Genomic DNA, 17,720 nt, shown 5'->3' on the forward strand with positions numbered 1-17,720 from the left:
GTTTACACATTTTGTGTAAAGTTATATCGGCTTTTTGAAAAAAAATATTTTAAAAATTCTCAAATTTTGGCAACATGAAAATACCAACTTATTAGATACTATACTCAATTTTATTTACTTCTGTAACTTAAAAAAAATTATAAAATGTAGTGCGTATATTATAAGTCATGGTATACGATTTCTAAAGAACTTGTTATTGTAATAGGTTTACAGCAGATGTTTTTTTAGTATTTATTTTCAAACTTTAGTTCTGTACTACGTTATAACTAATAATATTAATAATAATTAACAATAAATTTATACATAAATGTGTTTATATATAAACTATATATAAAAACATGATTTATTATTTACATAATATAAATGTGTTTATAATAGGAAAAATAATAATATAAATATATAAGTATCTTATATTATTCAAGTATTTTATCATATTAATTTAAACTGAGGTGCTATATTTACAAATTATCATCAAAGCGTTTATTTGAAAGTGATTTTATCACTTTAATTTATAATAGTTTTTTCAGATTATGATTAGATCTCATTATGCCTCGACTCATCTGTCGACGCTTTGATGCTAATTTGTAAACACTGCATCTCATTATAATACTTTCTTATTAAGCTCTTTACACTGTGCTTGGTTTGAACTGTACCGATTGAAAATACTAACTACTGATTCACATCGAACCATTTATTTGAAAGTGATTTTATCATGCCCGTCCTCACTATGTCCCTACTCCTTTGTACTAACTTTATATATTTTATTAAATTATTTAGAATACATTTTTTTGTCTATGTCCTAGATAATCATTTTAACTACTTTTTGTCAATATCTTGCTTTAAATTTTTTTAAACCTTATTTTTTTTTAGCTATCGCATTGAAGTTAAACAATGACTGTTATTGTTTAACATACATTTGTGGACAACAACATATGTTTCAATGCAGCTTTTCTTTGACTTATAGTACTTATTTAAAATAAACAAATTCCCAAAACAACATTTTTAACAGTCAAGTACGTACCGATGCAAAAAATAACTCCAATATTTGTTATCCAATACAGTTACAATATTTTTGTTTAACGTGGTATAATACTTCTGTTTGTTGTTACTGGTCAACAAAACGAAAAAAATAAGTATCGCTTCGTTTCGAACTGTGTCAGTATAGTTTATGTTGAAGGTTCTCTAAGTTATAACTTGTTTTGTTATTCATTTCATAGTAATTTTAATTCAAACTACTTCATTACCATGATATTGTACAAGAGTTTGGTTTTATTCGTTCTTCTCAATTCATTTGTCCGACCGGAAACTATTACCGGAAAACTTTGCAGCTATTCCAGGTATATTTTCTTTGATTTGTATTTAGATGGAACTTATTATTTGTGTTTTAAGTTAACCAATTGAAATGCAAATTCGGTTATAGTGATAGAAAAAACTGAGGTACGTGTATAACACTAAACCTCCATGATATTATTATTCAAGAGTTTAGATTAGTTGTTTTCTTTAGTTTATTTGTTACGACTGAAATAATAAATCATTTTTTTTTTAGGTACATGTTTTTTGTATTCAAATTACATGAACATAATATCTATTTGAGACCCAAAATTTCCATAGAAAATTCTACAACTTTGGAAGAACTTAAAATGTATAGTGATTCGTTACGAGCTCATGGCCAGATCGTTTTGGCGATTCTCGATGACCTGATGACAGATAATAACCAAATATCATACGATCGACCTGAGGACATGATGGGTATTAATTTATACTTAAACAACCTGTCAAATACATTACTGGTACGAACCTACGGCTGGAATAAATTCACTATACCGTTGGAGAGTAATGGTCAAGTACAAATTTTTAAAAAAGAATTCAAGGAGGCCAATACAAGAATAATTGATTATTTAATGAAAAGTATTAAAACGAATTGCACGTTATTGCAGAAAGACATTTCAGATTCTGATTATATGTCACGCTACTCGGGTATGATAGAAAAAGGTCACTATAAACTGCACAATTTGTTGCCAAAAGACGGTTATTTTGGTTCCACCTACAGGGAACGCCAGTGGAACAATGCACTAATGAAAGATTACCAAGATAGCCTTTTGGAGATGGAGTATTTGATGCAGCCGATTTTGAACGGAGAAACGTACATGCAATATAAACCGAAACAAATTTTATTCCACGATGTGTTGTTCAAAAATTGTATCGACCTAGATGACTTGTACAAAGAATGTGAACACGACGATTTGGAATTGCTGCGAGACGTCCAATGCAACGTAAAAATGGAAGACGGCAGTTATCCCAACATAGAGGTATTGTTTTCGATTGCACAGCGGGTTTTCGACGTCAACTGTATTGAATCGTTCCAACAGCAAGTGCTGGCTGCAACGGCACATCCCATGCTGTCAGTCGTCGGTTCCTACGTGTCTTTGGTCAAACATATATTCTACACGGGAGACGGAAAGTTTCAAGACGTCGCCACTAGGGCCGAGTTGTTCGAAGAGACAATCAGCGACTTGGGCGATTCTATACTGACCACGCTGGTCGGTTTCATACGTTTAGGTCTTTGTCCGGAAAGAGTATTGGACCATTTAAAGTTAACCGCACTGGAACTGGACAAGTTGGTCAAGTATGATGACAAAAAAAACATACAGCTGGTCGCCCCGGAATTGCTCGGTCGAATCTTTAGGCGTTACTCCAAGCCTATGTCGGTTAACAAATTGAGAGTATCGAATGAAGAAGAATTTACCGAAGTAAACTCCGAAAAAGATTACAACAATGCAATATATGCGTTGAAAATGAAAGCAGATAACGTCGAGAAATACGTGAACGGTTTGGAAAAACACAAAAAACTCTATCACGGCATTATTGAGAATCGGTTTTTTTCTTACGAAAACATGTTTTACGACCAACCGAAATGCGACATTATATCGCATAACAGATATGGTAAATTAACTAGTTGTAACGTACTAATATTATTTTGTTTGTTGGTAAAAACACTTTCAACTTATTTCACAAAAATAATAATTTTTTAGGCTGCAATTTTAGTATTTATAGATCTTCATTACTCAATGTCAATTTTCTTTTCTTTACCTCGTTTCATTCGGGTTTAATGCACCAATTCCAATTTTTATCTCTGCACTTTTATTGATTACCTTTACTTTTAGTCCTTACAACAACACCCACACTCCCAATCCTGAGTTAACAACCGTTAACTTTGATATTTTATTACTAACGGCTTAATTTAAATGTCCAGGTATTATATTTATATCAATCCTTACTAATTTCTTACTTTACTTTCAGCGTATAACATACTTGTGGAGAGCAAACATAAAGTTGAAGTGCACCATCAACCTAATTATCTGGATATTTAAGTTTATTTGAATACACATTATAATATTTTCAACGGTTAGAAATATAATATCTGTTAATGGATGTTTTACGAGTTTTAAAAAATGTATACATATACTATTATATTAAACACAACATATATTTTAATTCATTATTTTATTTTATGCACTTGTAAGTGTTGTTGGGTGTATTTTTTTGAAAATAAATATTACATGAAAAATAATGTATTCTACGAACAGTTTTTTTAATGTTGGTATATTACCTTGGTCAAACATTGTCAAAAAAAATTATATTCGAATAAAAATTATTGCAATGTTATGTCAGGAATGGGCAAAAAACAAGATATTATTTTAAAGATAGAAAACAGTCCTTAATGGGCCCGAAGACTTCAGATAATATGAAGTTAGCAAAATGTGTTGATTATTGGTTGGAATACGAAAGAGGGGGTACTGATTCTGCTAGACGTTAAATGTAGATATTTATGGGGAACTGCTATAACTATATTAGTATAGTCATTGTGGACGCATTTTTATTAAACACTTACGACGATATTCCGTTTTGAATTTTCAATTATGCTTCCATTAAAACTATAGACAATTGTATGGTCTACAACTTTTTTGATAGAACGTTCATTTAAAAATGTTACATAAAATTGTTATGTTAAAATGAGTAATAAAATATTTACAATAACCCTTATTCAGTATCGTACATTAGGGGAAAGGATTTTGTGGTGTTTACAAAGCGTATATTTGAAAGTGACATTAATACTTTTATTTATAATAATTCCTTTAGATTATGACTAGATCCAATTATGCCTCGACCCCACTGTATTGGCTTACTCGGATAAAATCACATTCAAATAAACGCTTTGATAATTTGTAAACACTGCACCTCACTTTGATAATTTTTGACTGAGCTGGTTTCTAGTGTGCTTGTTTAGGACTGTACTGTCTAAGAAGACTAACTACTGATTCACATCGAAGCGTTTATTTGAAAGTGATTTTATTCTCCCCGTCTTCAATATGTTTCTACCCCAATGAACTGACTTTATATATGTTATTCGATTAGTTATAATACATTTTTTTTTCGTATATTCCCTAGATAATATTTTTGGCTACTTTTTGTCTATATCTACCTTTAAATTCGCTGGGTTGATTTAATTTATCAGTAATTCTGCAAATCAATAATAATTTTGTTTAGTTTGCACTTTAGAGAAGAGGGTCTGTAGTTGAAAATAGTTCTTTTCGCAAACAGTGTGAATAACATTGGAACGGTACTAATATAATATTATTAGTTTTTGTATTAGATGGTATTTTGCAAAAAAAATTTATAACCATTTAAATTCTGCATCTGAAATTTCGCTGAATTTTATTTTTTACACCTCAATTATAATATATGCGATAAAATATTACAACAAAACTGGTTTTGCCCCTTATTTCGATAAATATTTTTTAAAGCACAATAAAAAAAAATTATACCGTGATTATAATACGTTCCAAAGTAAGAAAAGAAATATGAAATTATTCAAGAAAATAAAACCAATAATTTAATCCATATTATCTTTCAAACGGTATTTAATGAATATAGAACAGAACAAAGTGCTGTGGGGTCAGGGCATAGTTATGAGAAGTTTATTTTGAGTTATGGTCTTAAAAGTTTAGTCTTGATCCAATTAATACATTTCCACACGAAAAAAAGTTAATTTTTTTCACCCTTTAAAAAAAAGCATGTCGATACAAAGTCACCAGCAATTCTGTGTGACTTTGGACAGACATGTTATTTGAAAGATAAACCGCTCATTTAAATAAAATATTCCAGATTAGGAATTATATTTTGATTTCGACTATAAAATAAAATATAGCAGTATACAAGTTAATTATTCATAACAAAACCGTTGTCAAACAAATTAAAACCGCAGCTTGGGCGTTAGAAGTTTTCTATTTTCAATAAAAATGTAACGCAGTGTAAATAATAGTTACCATTGGTTTGCTTCGGTCCAACTACACTCACATGATTGCCAAACACGGTCTGATCAATAATCACAGACTTTATAACGGTCTTTGTGCGATCTGACAGTGTAGCCAACCGGGAAAAACAAAATATCCCCAATTTGTCCAGAGTCACCCGAAATTACGGTTTGTTCCATTACGGATTAACTTCAACGCTTTATGTTTTATTTTTGAAAGTGATTAGTTCACTTTCTGTTATAATACAATTCCTGTACACCCGTGCCCTGATGTCCTGGCATTTTTTTTAACTTGTTTCCCAATGCTTTCGACAATACATCACGCGATTGCCGGTCGTCCGTCACGTTGCCGGTAAAGCCCGGTGGTGGAACACGTGACGTGATATGTATTAATGTCGTTTGGCTTTTGTGGTCAGCCCGGCCCCGAGGGTAAACCAGCAACCAGCACACATGTTATCCGACATAGTAATATTGGACGGGCTCGGCGATTCTTCGACGATAATCATTTATCTTATTGCCGCCACCGCCACGTGTGTGTGTTGCCGTTTTACCGGAATTCCCAAACGCCAAAATGGTTTTTGTTTTTATTTTTTCATTGAATTTTTTTACCCCCGTCGGTCGTCTCGTAAATATCGCAAACCCCTCATTTGTAAACGACTCCCGAAAACGGAATTCGACGGCGACGCGGGTCATAACTTTGCCTTTGCACAGCTCCGACCGTTTTACACCGAATCCTTTTAACCGTCGGCAATCGTTCAACGGCGGTGCTTCTCTGGCAAAACCGCGCACGTGTCGCTAGTTATTTATTTAGAGTTCAATATGGGATGAACTGGCATAACGGCAGACATACCGTAGTAGTTTGGCACTAGCCCTTCTTTAAACCCACCGTTTGTACACGGTAGTATTATGTTCGAAACGAGCAAAGTTACTTTGTTTTTAGTTCAATACCACGTTTACATGCTATTATTCGCAATTTTGAAAAAAGTGGAGTTAATCGGTTTGGCATCTGAGTGCCTCAATTAATAGTGTCGTATCATTTTTTAAGATTCCCTCAATAAAAAAGTTTCAGCGCAGATTTTTAAGATTTTTTTTGTTAATTAAACGGTAATTGTATACCATTTTACTAACTTATTAAGTTTTGAATGATCAATTAAATATTTTAACTGATCGAATGGGAAGTACAATACAATACTCGAATGAGCCAACAAAACCCCTTTCAATAAAAATTACAAAATCACCATTATTTTCACGTTAAATTGTTATAAGTTAATAGATGAACCCTGTATAAATGAAAGAAAAATCAAGTCAAGGCGATATTGTACTTAGCTTTCATTTCTATTACTTGGGTGCACACGATTAGAGTCTATTGGCTAAATTTTTTTTTTCTTACAAACTAATCTATCTTTTTAATTATAATAGCTGTTGATCTTTTACAAAGGTCACTTGGTAAAAAAAAATGTATTTAACGATGGTCGATAAAGGGTTAAGTTAGGCCACCATAATCAAATCAGACTATATGGAATTTTTCCATTTTCTGCCCCTGTTGTTGTTTTCCACCTCTAAAAAAAAAAAGAAAAATCCTCTATCTTTTGTTTTGAGTTCAACCGCGATTTTAAGGTCCGCACCAACTTTACACACAAAACTTACCGGAGTTCCCTTTGGGTAGACTGGGTGGACTTTTGCGAATAACATATCATTATTGTGATACAAAAACAAAAACCTATTGCGACCATTCGCATACGTATAGGCGCTCTAATGGGACGCAAGAACAATAACGGGAGAGTCCTGCATTAAGAGTCCCGGGGATGTAGCTCGGGGTCCAAACCGCAGACCGGACGTTTGGCTTTGTTAGCACTCCGGTAATGATTACTATACTTGCTGTTGTTTGAGAAAATAAAAAATGTCTCGCTGCACAGAGTATAGGTACACTATTCAGAGTAGTCAGTAACAATGTAGTAAACTGTAAAGAGACCAGCACGAGTGCACAACGTGGCCGGCGGTCAAACTAATCTGCATTCGGAAAAACCGAAATTAAAAAGAAATCTCCGGTTTTACAGTTAAAGCAGTCGTTATTATTATTTTTATTTTCTATTTCAGGGATTTACTTATTGTGCTTTGTTTTGAATTGTGTTTGTTTGTATATGCGACGCCCGAGTATATTATTATTATTATAATAGTAGTCCGAACTCTCCCCTCCTATTGTTGTGTAAAATCTTTCAAACAAAAAACATTTTTTCCATTTTCATTGTGATAATTTAATGTATGTGTACATTTTATTTGTTCTACTTACTGCTAGAGTACATCTGTCTTCAACGCCATTGTTATCGTTCGACAAAATTTGTATTTTTTTTTTAACATTCATTCATATATTTTTTTTTAAATCCAGAAGTACTAAAAAGTAAGCTTATTGGTAAATTACAATTTCTTTCTCTATTTAGTCCACTAAGAATAATATAAAATTGTAATTTATGGTTAAATATTTTATCTACTATTTAAAGCAAATGGTGTTGAAGTTGTGTCACAATTATTGTTATTTTAAATCAGAATCAGTGTAACATAACATTCAAAGTTTGTATTCAAAGTTATTACTTTGATTAAGCAACTATTGATGTTAATATTACTCCGGGTTAAATAAAACGAGATGGTTCATTTCATTATTTACTGAAACAGCTGAAACCCTCCTCAACTCGGTGTGACCACATTCTAGAAATGAAATTATTGTACCAAACATGTTTTACTATAAACTGTTATCAAATAATGTGTATAATACGATTATAAATTTATTAAATCAGTGATGCTCAGTTCTGAAACAATAATTTTTCATAAAGATTTTTTTTCAACTCTTTGAGTTGAGGAGGTTTTGGTTTGTTTAGATTTTCACCAGTTACGTTACATGGGAAATGTGTTATATCTTTATTCAGGCATGTTCGGATTTTAAAAATATCACTGAATCCTAAGAAACTAGTAGTTATTTTTTGTAAAATATCTATAATATTTTTAGTATGTTTCGAATTTTTCTTTATAATTTTAATTGCATGGTAGATTGTTTCCTAAAAGGTATACAAAAAGTATGATAAATTATTTAGCGGTTCTGCTAAAAGAAAAATTTTAAAAACTATACAAACTGTAATTATTTTTAAATTGGTCGTCCTGTAGGTTTTATTTATTCTATCACGTTCAGACTAAATAATTTCCAAAGACCAAGATCTGCCTTGATCCCACACTAGCCACTATACTCCTGGACGAATATTCCCCCACGTGCTTGTTTTTTTATTTTTTTTTATTGCAATTGTATTTAATGGATGTTCGCAAAAAAGTAATCGAAAAACTATTCTTTAATATTTTATACGCCCTATCGTCCAGGGAATTTCGAAAACGAACGCGGCTATAAACTGCCTTTGGAAAATTGAATTATTAATTGGAAATTTAATCGGACGGTTTAATCGAAATCCGAAAATCCTATTAAATTCGGCCGACTGCCGGCATGGACGGTTATAATTTATTTGACCAATACAGCACCAAAAACTGAATTAACTCGAGATACAAAATATTGGGGAAATTATATCAACAAAAACATTAAAGATAATATTTTTGTTTAAAATTTTCTAAAACCATTTTTTTTTAAATTAATACAAAATATAAACATGCTTACATGTATACGTAATTAAAAAAATAATACCCACTTTCGTTTCTACGGGTCTTGGTGAGCAAAAAAAAATTACACCAAGGCAACTTTAGAGTGATTCTTGTCAAGTTAAGATTAGGGTTAGGGTACCGTGCTCCACTTGGAGTAGTCAGTCAGTGGGATTAACTGACATAAGGGTAGATTTTAGGGAAAATGCGCTTTTCATCAGAAAACAGAATATGGTATGTGTGAAAATATCATAAAAAAACGCGTTTGAAAATAAAAATAAGTGTTTATTTCAAATTCGTTGCCTATGCAATGGTCGTGCGTGAATCCGTGCTTCGTTGCAGAGCTACAGCTCTGGTTTAAACTTGTTGAACAATTTGCCGACGTAACGATACAAGTCCGGAACGTGGGCGTAGAACAATCCGGTGGTGCTAAAATTATGAGGAAAAAATGTTTATTTATAATATAATTAAACATTAGCAGATCCGGAGAAAGTTTAGCCAAGTTTTGCACCTCGAAGACATGTGATGGCCGAACACCACTCGACCGTCGTCGGTTGTCGTTCCGTGGGCGTTGCAAGTCTTACTGATGGCGTTGTCGTTGTCCTCGTCGACTTCCAGTAAGTTCACTTGGTCGTCCGATACGATTTCGCCGATTTGCTTACAAGGTTTGGCCAACAGTTTGTTGTCTATGGACGCGGCGAAGTATAGCACCGAAGATCCGTGGGAGCAGAAATTTTCGTTTACATACGGTTTGTCCAACAGGCGTTTTACTGAAACCGTGTGGCAATTTTAAACAATGTGTCCCAACAAAATATTGACATATTGATATGTTATCTCTTATCACATATATCTTATCACCTACCTCTTATCATTTACCTCTTATCTCTAATATCTTATCATTAACTGAAAGTAAAAGTGTAACGCGAAAATGGCGACACGCAATTATTTCTTGTATCCAATCCAATAACTTATCCGTGTTAAGACAGCCAGCACAGTGGGGTAGTTAATATAACTAGAAGCGATCAAATCACTTTCAAATAGACACTATAAGATGCGAAATTATTACACGGTGATATTTTATCAACGATAAGACACTCAATTTCTCTTAAATTAATCGCAGTTTTGTAGTTTTTCTTCTTGGAAGACAATTTAGTTTATTTTTTATTACATTAATATACAAAATGCAAATCTTTATCTTTGTTTTTCAGAGCTCTATCATATTTTAAAGCCTATACGTAACGAATGTATTTAGTTAGCTTATTTAATTAAAAATTTGATAAAAATGTTGGCTGGCCGATAACCAGCTTTGGATAATTACATTCGGTGTCAATAGTGCTTAAAATTTAGGGCGTTAAGTTAGATCAAAATGATACTTAAACTTCACCCTTCCTCCCGTTCTTTATTTTAATTTTTAATGGCTCAAAAAGTAATTATCCTAAACTAGTTATCGTCCAGTCAACATTTTTATCAAATTCTTAATTTAATTCAATATATATGTTACCATTAAAGTATTCCAAAATTATATATAGCTGTTGAAATAATTTACTAAAAAAGGTAGATATTTAGCAGTTTAACATAAACAAAAATGATTTTGAAAAGAAAAACTACTGAACTGCTATTATTTAAAGAAATAATGGATGGCTTATACTTAATGGACCACCCTGTAGATGGTAAAAATTGTTCAAATATAATAATCACTTCTATTAACAAGAAATGTGTGTATATGTTAGTTTTTAGTTTAATAGATACTTTTTTTATTTATAAAATATTAATTATATGCCTGTTTCCGCTAAACGATGGTAATTTTATACTTGATGTATTATAAACCTGAGAAGTTGTTTTGCATAGACAAAGACGACGAATTTAATCCGAATGGAGAGCCGAAATATACTTTAAGAAATGAGATATACTTTAAGAGTGTGAATGAACACAGAGATGACTGGGGATAGAGGACAATGAAGGGAGAGAAATTCCAAGGTGGGGTTAAACTCGTTTGGGTAAGACAATCCAGATAACTTTGAACCTTTTGCAGTTTCGGACATTACACAAACTAACGGAATTTACCTTCTGTCTGATTTGCGATGCAACTGGGTTGAGTGACGCCGTTGTTCATGTAAAAATCAGCCGTTCCCATTGGTTTGATGTACCCGTAATAGCCAATGTTGCTGTGAATCACATCGACGACTTCGGCGCTGTCCGGATGTATTTGTGGATCGTTTTTGAACGACGGTCCGGCCGGATCCAATGCTTGAAAAAATGATCAAAATCAAAACTGTTATTATTACGATTACAAGAAATACTACATTGTTTCTATAGTTTAAGGGTTGGTTTACCGGTCACTCTGTACAGATGACGTCCGGTGGCTTTTTTGTACAAAGTTCCTACCTTGCCGGCTATTTGGCCGCCTAAACTGATGCCAATGATGTGAACACGTTTGATTTCGGGTCGCTTGTTTAAGATTTTTTTGATGAAATCAACAATTTTCTGGGAAACCTTCGGCAAGTCGCAGTAGACGGCTTTTGCATATCTTATCGCAAGTGTAACCACGTTGGAACCGATAATTTTCCCGTTCAGTTTGGAGTAATCGACCAAAATCAAATTGTGATCATCAGTTCCGTTGACATAACCTGCAGAACATATTGTTATAATATTCAATAACAATAATTCCATTAAAATTTACGCGAATTTCAGAATTACCAAAACTAAATCGAGTTACAATATATTTGTGATGAAGTACCGAAGATATAATACTAAAAGTATTAGCCATTCTTGAATTTCTTGTTGCCGTTTTACGGTAAGTAAAATAATGCAATTATTTTATTAGTAAAAAGTTCTAACGACAATACGATAAATCACATTCACAGTGCGACATGTGACATATGAGATTTCCAAATGTTAAGGCTCAAGGGATGTAGTCCCTACACGGGGAAGCAATAAGAAACGTGCCTTTGGCTTTCGAATCAAACGAAACAAACGTCTAAGGACCCACTGCTGTCTTATCGTGTTAATGCCTTACAGCCTTGGTGAATTCTTTTACTGAAAACAATGGATTACCAAGGCGACCAAGTTAATGCTCGGATCGCTCTTTTTTTAATAGTATTTTCTCTTATTTATAACAAAAAGGTAAATCCGAACATTTGTGAAAACAAATATTAGCGCAAAAACAATAATTGTTTGAAAATAATAATTTATTTAACAAAGACATCTTGCAAAAAAAAAGTGTAATGCGGTTTTTGTCCATAATATAATTATGCGCTTAAAGACATACCTTATTTTTATTTTTAAATAAAAATAAGTTTAAATTATTTTTTTTAATAAAGTTGTGTTAGTAAAAAATGTTTGAGTTTTGTTACAAAGAGAAGGCGAAGCTCTTGAATCGATAAAGTATAGATGTATGTATGTTTTGTATATTTTTAACTGGTCAATAGACAATTTGAGGTTAATTAAAATCCTTATTTAACAAAATTGACCAAACATCAGCTCGGCAATTACAATCATCCCATTTGTATTGAAATGCATTTAAAACTCTATCGCTCATTTTATTTTCAAAATCAAACAAGTACGTTCACAGCTAGACAAAGAAAACTGTCGAAGAAAAACGATAGGACAAAGTGGGAGATAAGAGGAAATCGTTCGATGCTTAAGACAGAGCAACGATCCAATGTCTTTCTGAGTTAGGAGGAAATAATTGTGAAGGAGTTTTTACATGGATATCTGGTATTGCCCTGGATAAAAGATAGAGATAAGAGATAAATTATAAATGATAAGATTCAAGTGATAAGAGATAACATGTCCATGATTCAATGTTTTTTCTGTGGAGCGGAGAAAATAACTATAGGTTTTTATTCTATACTATTATCTTATTCTTCTTTTCTTTTTTTTTTTTGTAGTGCATTGCTAATGTACACATACCTTTTCTTATTGCCAATGCGCCGATATCGTCGTAGGACCCACCGTATCCGTGAACGTACAGGACCACGGTATCGGTATCCGCGAGTTTCGCCTTTTCGACCGAATGATCTTGTAACGACAGTCTCGTAGTGGTCGTTCTGGAATATTATAAGGCACAATATTTGGGCGCTATTTTTACAGGTAATATACAACAGCAGGTACACATTACTTACCTACACGAGGTACACAACGATATTATACGGTCACTTACTTGGTGTACAGTGTGTAAAATATTGCACTCGTGTCCGTCGGCGGCAACAGCAGACATGTCGGGTGTGCGGCCAAAGACAACGCGGTAAGGAAATACAATGTGAAAACGGTGGAGATCATTTTCGGCTATATCGGGTTACACTTGACGGCATATTGGTCGATTAGAGCTGTTATACCTGTCAGCTATGGGACCAAACGAAAAATGAACCCGACACCAACGAAAACGCGCGTAAGTACGAATATCATTTAGATTCAACACATATCTAAAACGCGTCCAAGTCCTCGACGATAACGACGACGAGGGCCACCGGAGAGATGGCAAGTACGTGTGGCCTTATATAGGTAGATACCAATAAAATGTAATAATATTATGTACGATTGATCATCCGTCGGGTTTTTATTTTTATATATTAATTGCTCGAGTATTTGCTACTCGAAAGTCTAATCAAAATTTCATCTTCAAATTTGATCAAGTTGGCCACACTGTTTTGATTTAAATTTGCGGGAAGTCGGATTTATGATAACGCTATAATCGAATAATAATTGATAACATGGTCCTAACGTTATTGAACCGTTTATTTATGAAAGGGGTTAACTGATAAGTCACAATTTTGTTAGAAATTACTTTTTTCCATAAATATTATGCTCTGTGGCTGTGTGCGGATCGTTTACTTTTGAAATGAGTCAAATTCGTATGATAGTTTTTTTTTTTTTTGGTGATTCAAACATTTAGTTGAACTAAATTTAATTGTGAAGTCAGGAAAAATGTGCCTATTAATGAATTATATATTTTAATAGTCATAATAAAATATATTGGCAAAATAGTTTTGATTTACATCACTATGTTGCACGCAATCCCGTTTATGATTTAGTAATTTTATTTATTAAAGGAGTTAAGTAACTGGTGTGCTTATTGAAAGTGCGAATTCGTTCAATTAAAACTCTTACTATTGGTTAAAAATAAACGTTTAAAAATTGGGGTACACAAATTTAAGTATAAATAAATGCATTAGAATTAAAAATACTTATTTTAAAATGGCTTATTTGGAACTAAATATTATACCAGATTACGAAAAAATCACAGATGTTACGTGTATGATGAAGTGGTCTTTTTTTTATTTCATACAAATTTTGGTTTAGATAAATTTTCTTTTACCTTTTTTTTTTAATGGTCTTCCATGCAATCTTTTTTTTTTTTTGACGTTTTAGACCAAAGATCCTGATAACATATCGACTACTTAGGATGGTCTGATTTCAATTATGTAAAAATATACAAGTTCTTTGGCAACTTTACTAGGTTGTATCGGAAACAGATTTTTTAATTTTTGCTTTTTAATTATATAACAATTTTGGGTTTTAATATTAAAAAAAATTTCAAATTTAATTATAAGACACTGACATTTTTAAACAGAAATCGGCTTCCTACATAACATAGTAAAGTATAGCCAAAAATTCGAATCTCTTTACAGAATTAAAATTGGGCTATCCTATTTAGTCGAAATTTTGTCCGGCCTTATGGTCTAAAATAAACCGAAATGGCTTTTATTCGTAGAAAAAATGAGTTAAATACCTTGAAGCTTATAAAAATTAACAGGTAAATTAATTGACACGGTTGAAATTTATGAAAACCCTTTTTTCCCCTAAATATTGCCCATACAAAACTCTTTAAAAAAACAGACCGCATGTATTGTACCTTAAGCTGTAATATTTCGGCAAGTTTAGGCACGTTAAAGTGATCATCAAGCGTTCGGCCGTTCAAGTTTGGGGGGGGGGGGTGGCCTCCGTTGAGTTTTGTTTGCGAAACGGATAATAAATAACCACCGGCAGCTTACCGGGATACTCATGACTCTAAGCCTTGCGGCTTCCGGTATTTCCGCCATGCCCCGTACATGCGGGTACCTATTGGCCGGAACAACGACCACAGAGCAATTCATTTGGCCCGTCGAGTCTACTACCAACCCCCAGCGACACACCTGTTTTCATTAGACAAATAGTTGTTCGGAAATTATGGTTTAACTCGACGCCACGGTGACACAACAGAGAAGGGAACCCGGCCAAAACTAAAGGGTTAACCGGGGTAGGACACATAATTATTCACAAGCCTATCGCATTTATATTATCATAATACCAATCAGTCGGCCGGTACACTTTGCAATGCGTTAAGCGCATTCGGCCGGAAATCAACACACAATACGGCCTAACAGCTGTATTTAGAGTAATTTTGGATTTTTTTTTTTTTTGTAAGATGTAAGTGTGTTAATACTAGGTAACAAATGACTCGAACCGACCGAACCTTTAGTTGATACGGTTCTGTTGGTGGTAAATTTTATTGAAAGTACATAAGTCTAGCGTGAGCCATAAATACAATAATTCTTTATGGTTTTTTTTTGTTGAAAATGTTGACTAGTTGAAAATTGAAAGAAGAATTTGATAATTGGTAAAAACGTTTTGGAGTAATACTAGAGTTTAATTTATCAGCAGAGTGTTATAAGTGTTGAAAATGTTTTTTTGAATAATAACTCCAAACGAGATTATATTTTATAAAACAGAATTCTTGGCTAGCTTGATACAGTTTATTTAAATTAAATAAAAACATATCATTTTATCATTTTTTCAAATACTAGTAGGTGTATATAATAATTTATAATAGTATATGTATACTATATAATATTATAGTCTAGTTTATAAACGATTAGAACGTTTGGTAAAAACTAAATTAAATTTAAAAATGTGTATATTGTATGTGTATATTTTATCTTTGTTGGACGTCTTGTAAAAAATTAGGCGAAATTACTTTTCTTAACTAGTTAAGTCTGGTCATTTCATACAATATATCTGCCTGCATAGGTGAAGTTTAATATTACTTTTTCGAAGTGAAAAAATTTGACTTAGCTAAATTGAAAGTTATTTGAAAAAGAATTTCCAAGTTAAAAATTACAGTCGACGGATTTTATATTTTTTAAATTCCAAAAAAAAAATATAGATTACTAAATTTATACCTAATAGTATATTTTGAATTAAACGTCGAATATGTCGCTTGTAAAATCACGGACTTAATAATATAAAAGCAACAATAATTTTTGTGTAGATTAATATTTTAATAAATCTTCTGAGAAATTTGTCCTATACTCAACGACGGTATAAGGCATTATGGTTTATAATGCGTTTTGTACATCAAACTGCAATCAACAATGTTGATTTTGTGTTTAGCACACATTCCAGCGGTTCTTACAAAGCCAATCCGACACACTTGAAGCTTTGTGCTCAGCTCGTCAGCTATTCAAATGAGTTAACCGACTCGGCTGCATATTATTATTATTATCTGGATGCAAATCCTTCGGCGGACGAATAGCTGACAAAGCCGTCCGCACTTGTCCGAGGTGGTACTATTGAATTATTAATACTGAGATTTAAATTATAAGATTTATATATATATATATAAATATATGTATATATATATATAGTAATTATTATTTGCCACACAGTCTAGTAAGGGTTGATACCTCCCCCGTGCTCGTCGACCACCTGTGGTACTCTCTAAGAACGACTCCCCGCTTGAACGATAAAATATTATTCAAAAAAGCGTTTAGCGACACCGAATTGAGTTGTAATAAAATAACAAACTATAAAAGCCCCCTCTGACGGTTTAAAATGTAAATTATTGGAGTTGTTGTAATTTTTTTTAAAATTATTATTATTATTATTATTTAAACAGAGCCTACGACCCGTACAGTCGAGTCTCGAGCAAACTATAATAATAATTTTCCGGGTCCGGGACAAAGTTTGAATAACTTAAACATCGTTTTCGAAATTAAAACCGCCTAATTTACGACGGTCTCGGTCCCGTTCCTTGTTGTTATTGTTATTCATATTATTTAAGACGTATGTTTTATGAACCCGGCAAGCGCAGCTTTTGTAAGAAACTTTAATATAATTTCTTTTTTTTTTTTCTTCATGTAACCGTCGTTAAGCGTTTAATATTAAACAGTGAAAACGGACGACCAGGTGCAATTTCCTAAAGTGAACAGTAAATCAAGGTATTTTCTCGGCTGCTTTTTGTAGATAAAAAAAAAAAAGAAAAACAAGTACCAGCCCAGAGAGAGCAAAAGGGATAAAACGCGATACGGGAAAAGTTAATGAATGAATAAATAACGACGGACACGTACTAACCGGATCCCGGAACTACTGCCGAGGCCTAATGTTCAATATATATATATATAAATATAAATAGTATGCCCGCATTTAGCGGATTAGTATCTCTCTTAGGAGCAGTGTAACAGTAAGAAGAAGAAAACCCGTTCCCGGCAACGCTTTCCAGAATAACATCAAGCTTTTTTTTTCTACAAGCGCACCAATCGCGTTTAACACCGCTTCATCCGACTGTCTGATAATATAAACTTTGTACAACGCAGCTGTACCGGTATATTTGTTACTTTTTATGTATATTTTTGAAAAAAATAAAAATAATAAAATTGCCGGGGAGAACCACTCGCTGTACAGTGGTCTGAAACACAATAATATTATTGATCTGGCACACGAGTAATGAACGACTTAAAGGGTTGAATCTTAAGTGCGCATTAAGCATGTTGATTGTCATACTAGCTAATAAGCA

At 32.8% G+C, this 17,720-nt stretch overlaps 2 protein-coding genes across 3 annotated transcripts; one reads left to right on the forward strand and one right to left on the reverse strand.

The window, feature by feature from the left end:
- The first annotated feature begins 1,245 nt into the window (after window positions 1-1,245).
- On the forward strand, window positions 1,246-3,371 carry LOC126839554 (uncharacterized). The gene is made up of 3 exons (XM_050574918.1): window positions 1,246-1,337; window positions 1,547-2,943; window positions 3,301-3,371. Exons 1-3 carry the CDS (start codon window positions 1,246-1,248, stop codon window positions 3,369-3,371), a joined length of 1,560 nt encoding a protein of 519 aa, XP_050430875.1.
- A 5,846-nt stretch (window positions 3,372-9,217) lies between these two features.
- On the reverse strand, window positions 9,218-13,303 carry LOC126839512 (phospholipase A1-like). 2 transcript variants are annotated; one of them, XM_050574851.1, is made up of 6 exons: window positions 13,110-13,303; window positions 12,860-12,996; window positions 11,281-11,574; window positions 11,012-11,194; window positions 9,459-9,717; window positions 9,218-9,376 (listed from the first exon to the last, which is right to left on the reverse strand). In XM_050574851.1, exons 1-6 carry the CDS (start codon window positions 13,226-13,228, stop codon window positions 9,292-9,294), a joined length of 1,077 nt encoding a protein of 358 aa, XP_050430808.1. In that variant the 5' UTR covers window positions 13,229-13,303; the 3' UTR covers window positions 9,218-9,291. The 2 variants fall into 2 exon arrangements, with proteins under 2 accessions (XP_050430808.1, XP_050430809.1); XM_050574852.1 differs by having other exon boundaries at window positions 13,072-13,279.
- Window positions 13,304-17,720: the final 4,417 nt, after the last annotated feature.

The sequence above is a fragment of the Adelges cooleyi genome, unplaced genomic scaffold (assembly GCF_023614345.1).
Source record: "Adelges cooleyi isolate 19-005CV unplaced genomic scaffold, UGA_ACOO_1.1 ACOO_flye_CR_arks_rails_tigmint_CR_PRNA_306, whole genome shotgun sequence".
NCBI lineage: Eukaryota > Metazoa > Arthropoda > Insecta > Hemiptera > Adelgidae > Adelges > Adelges cooleyi.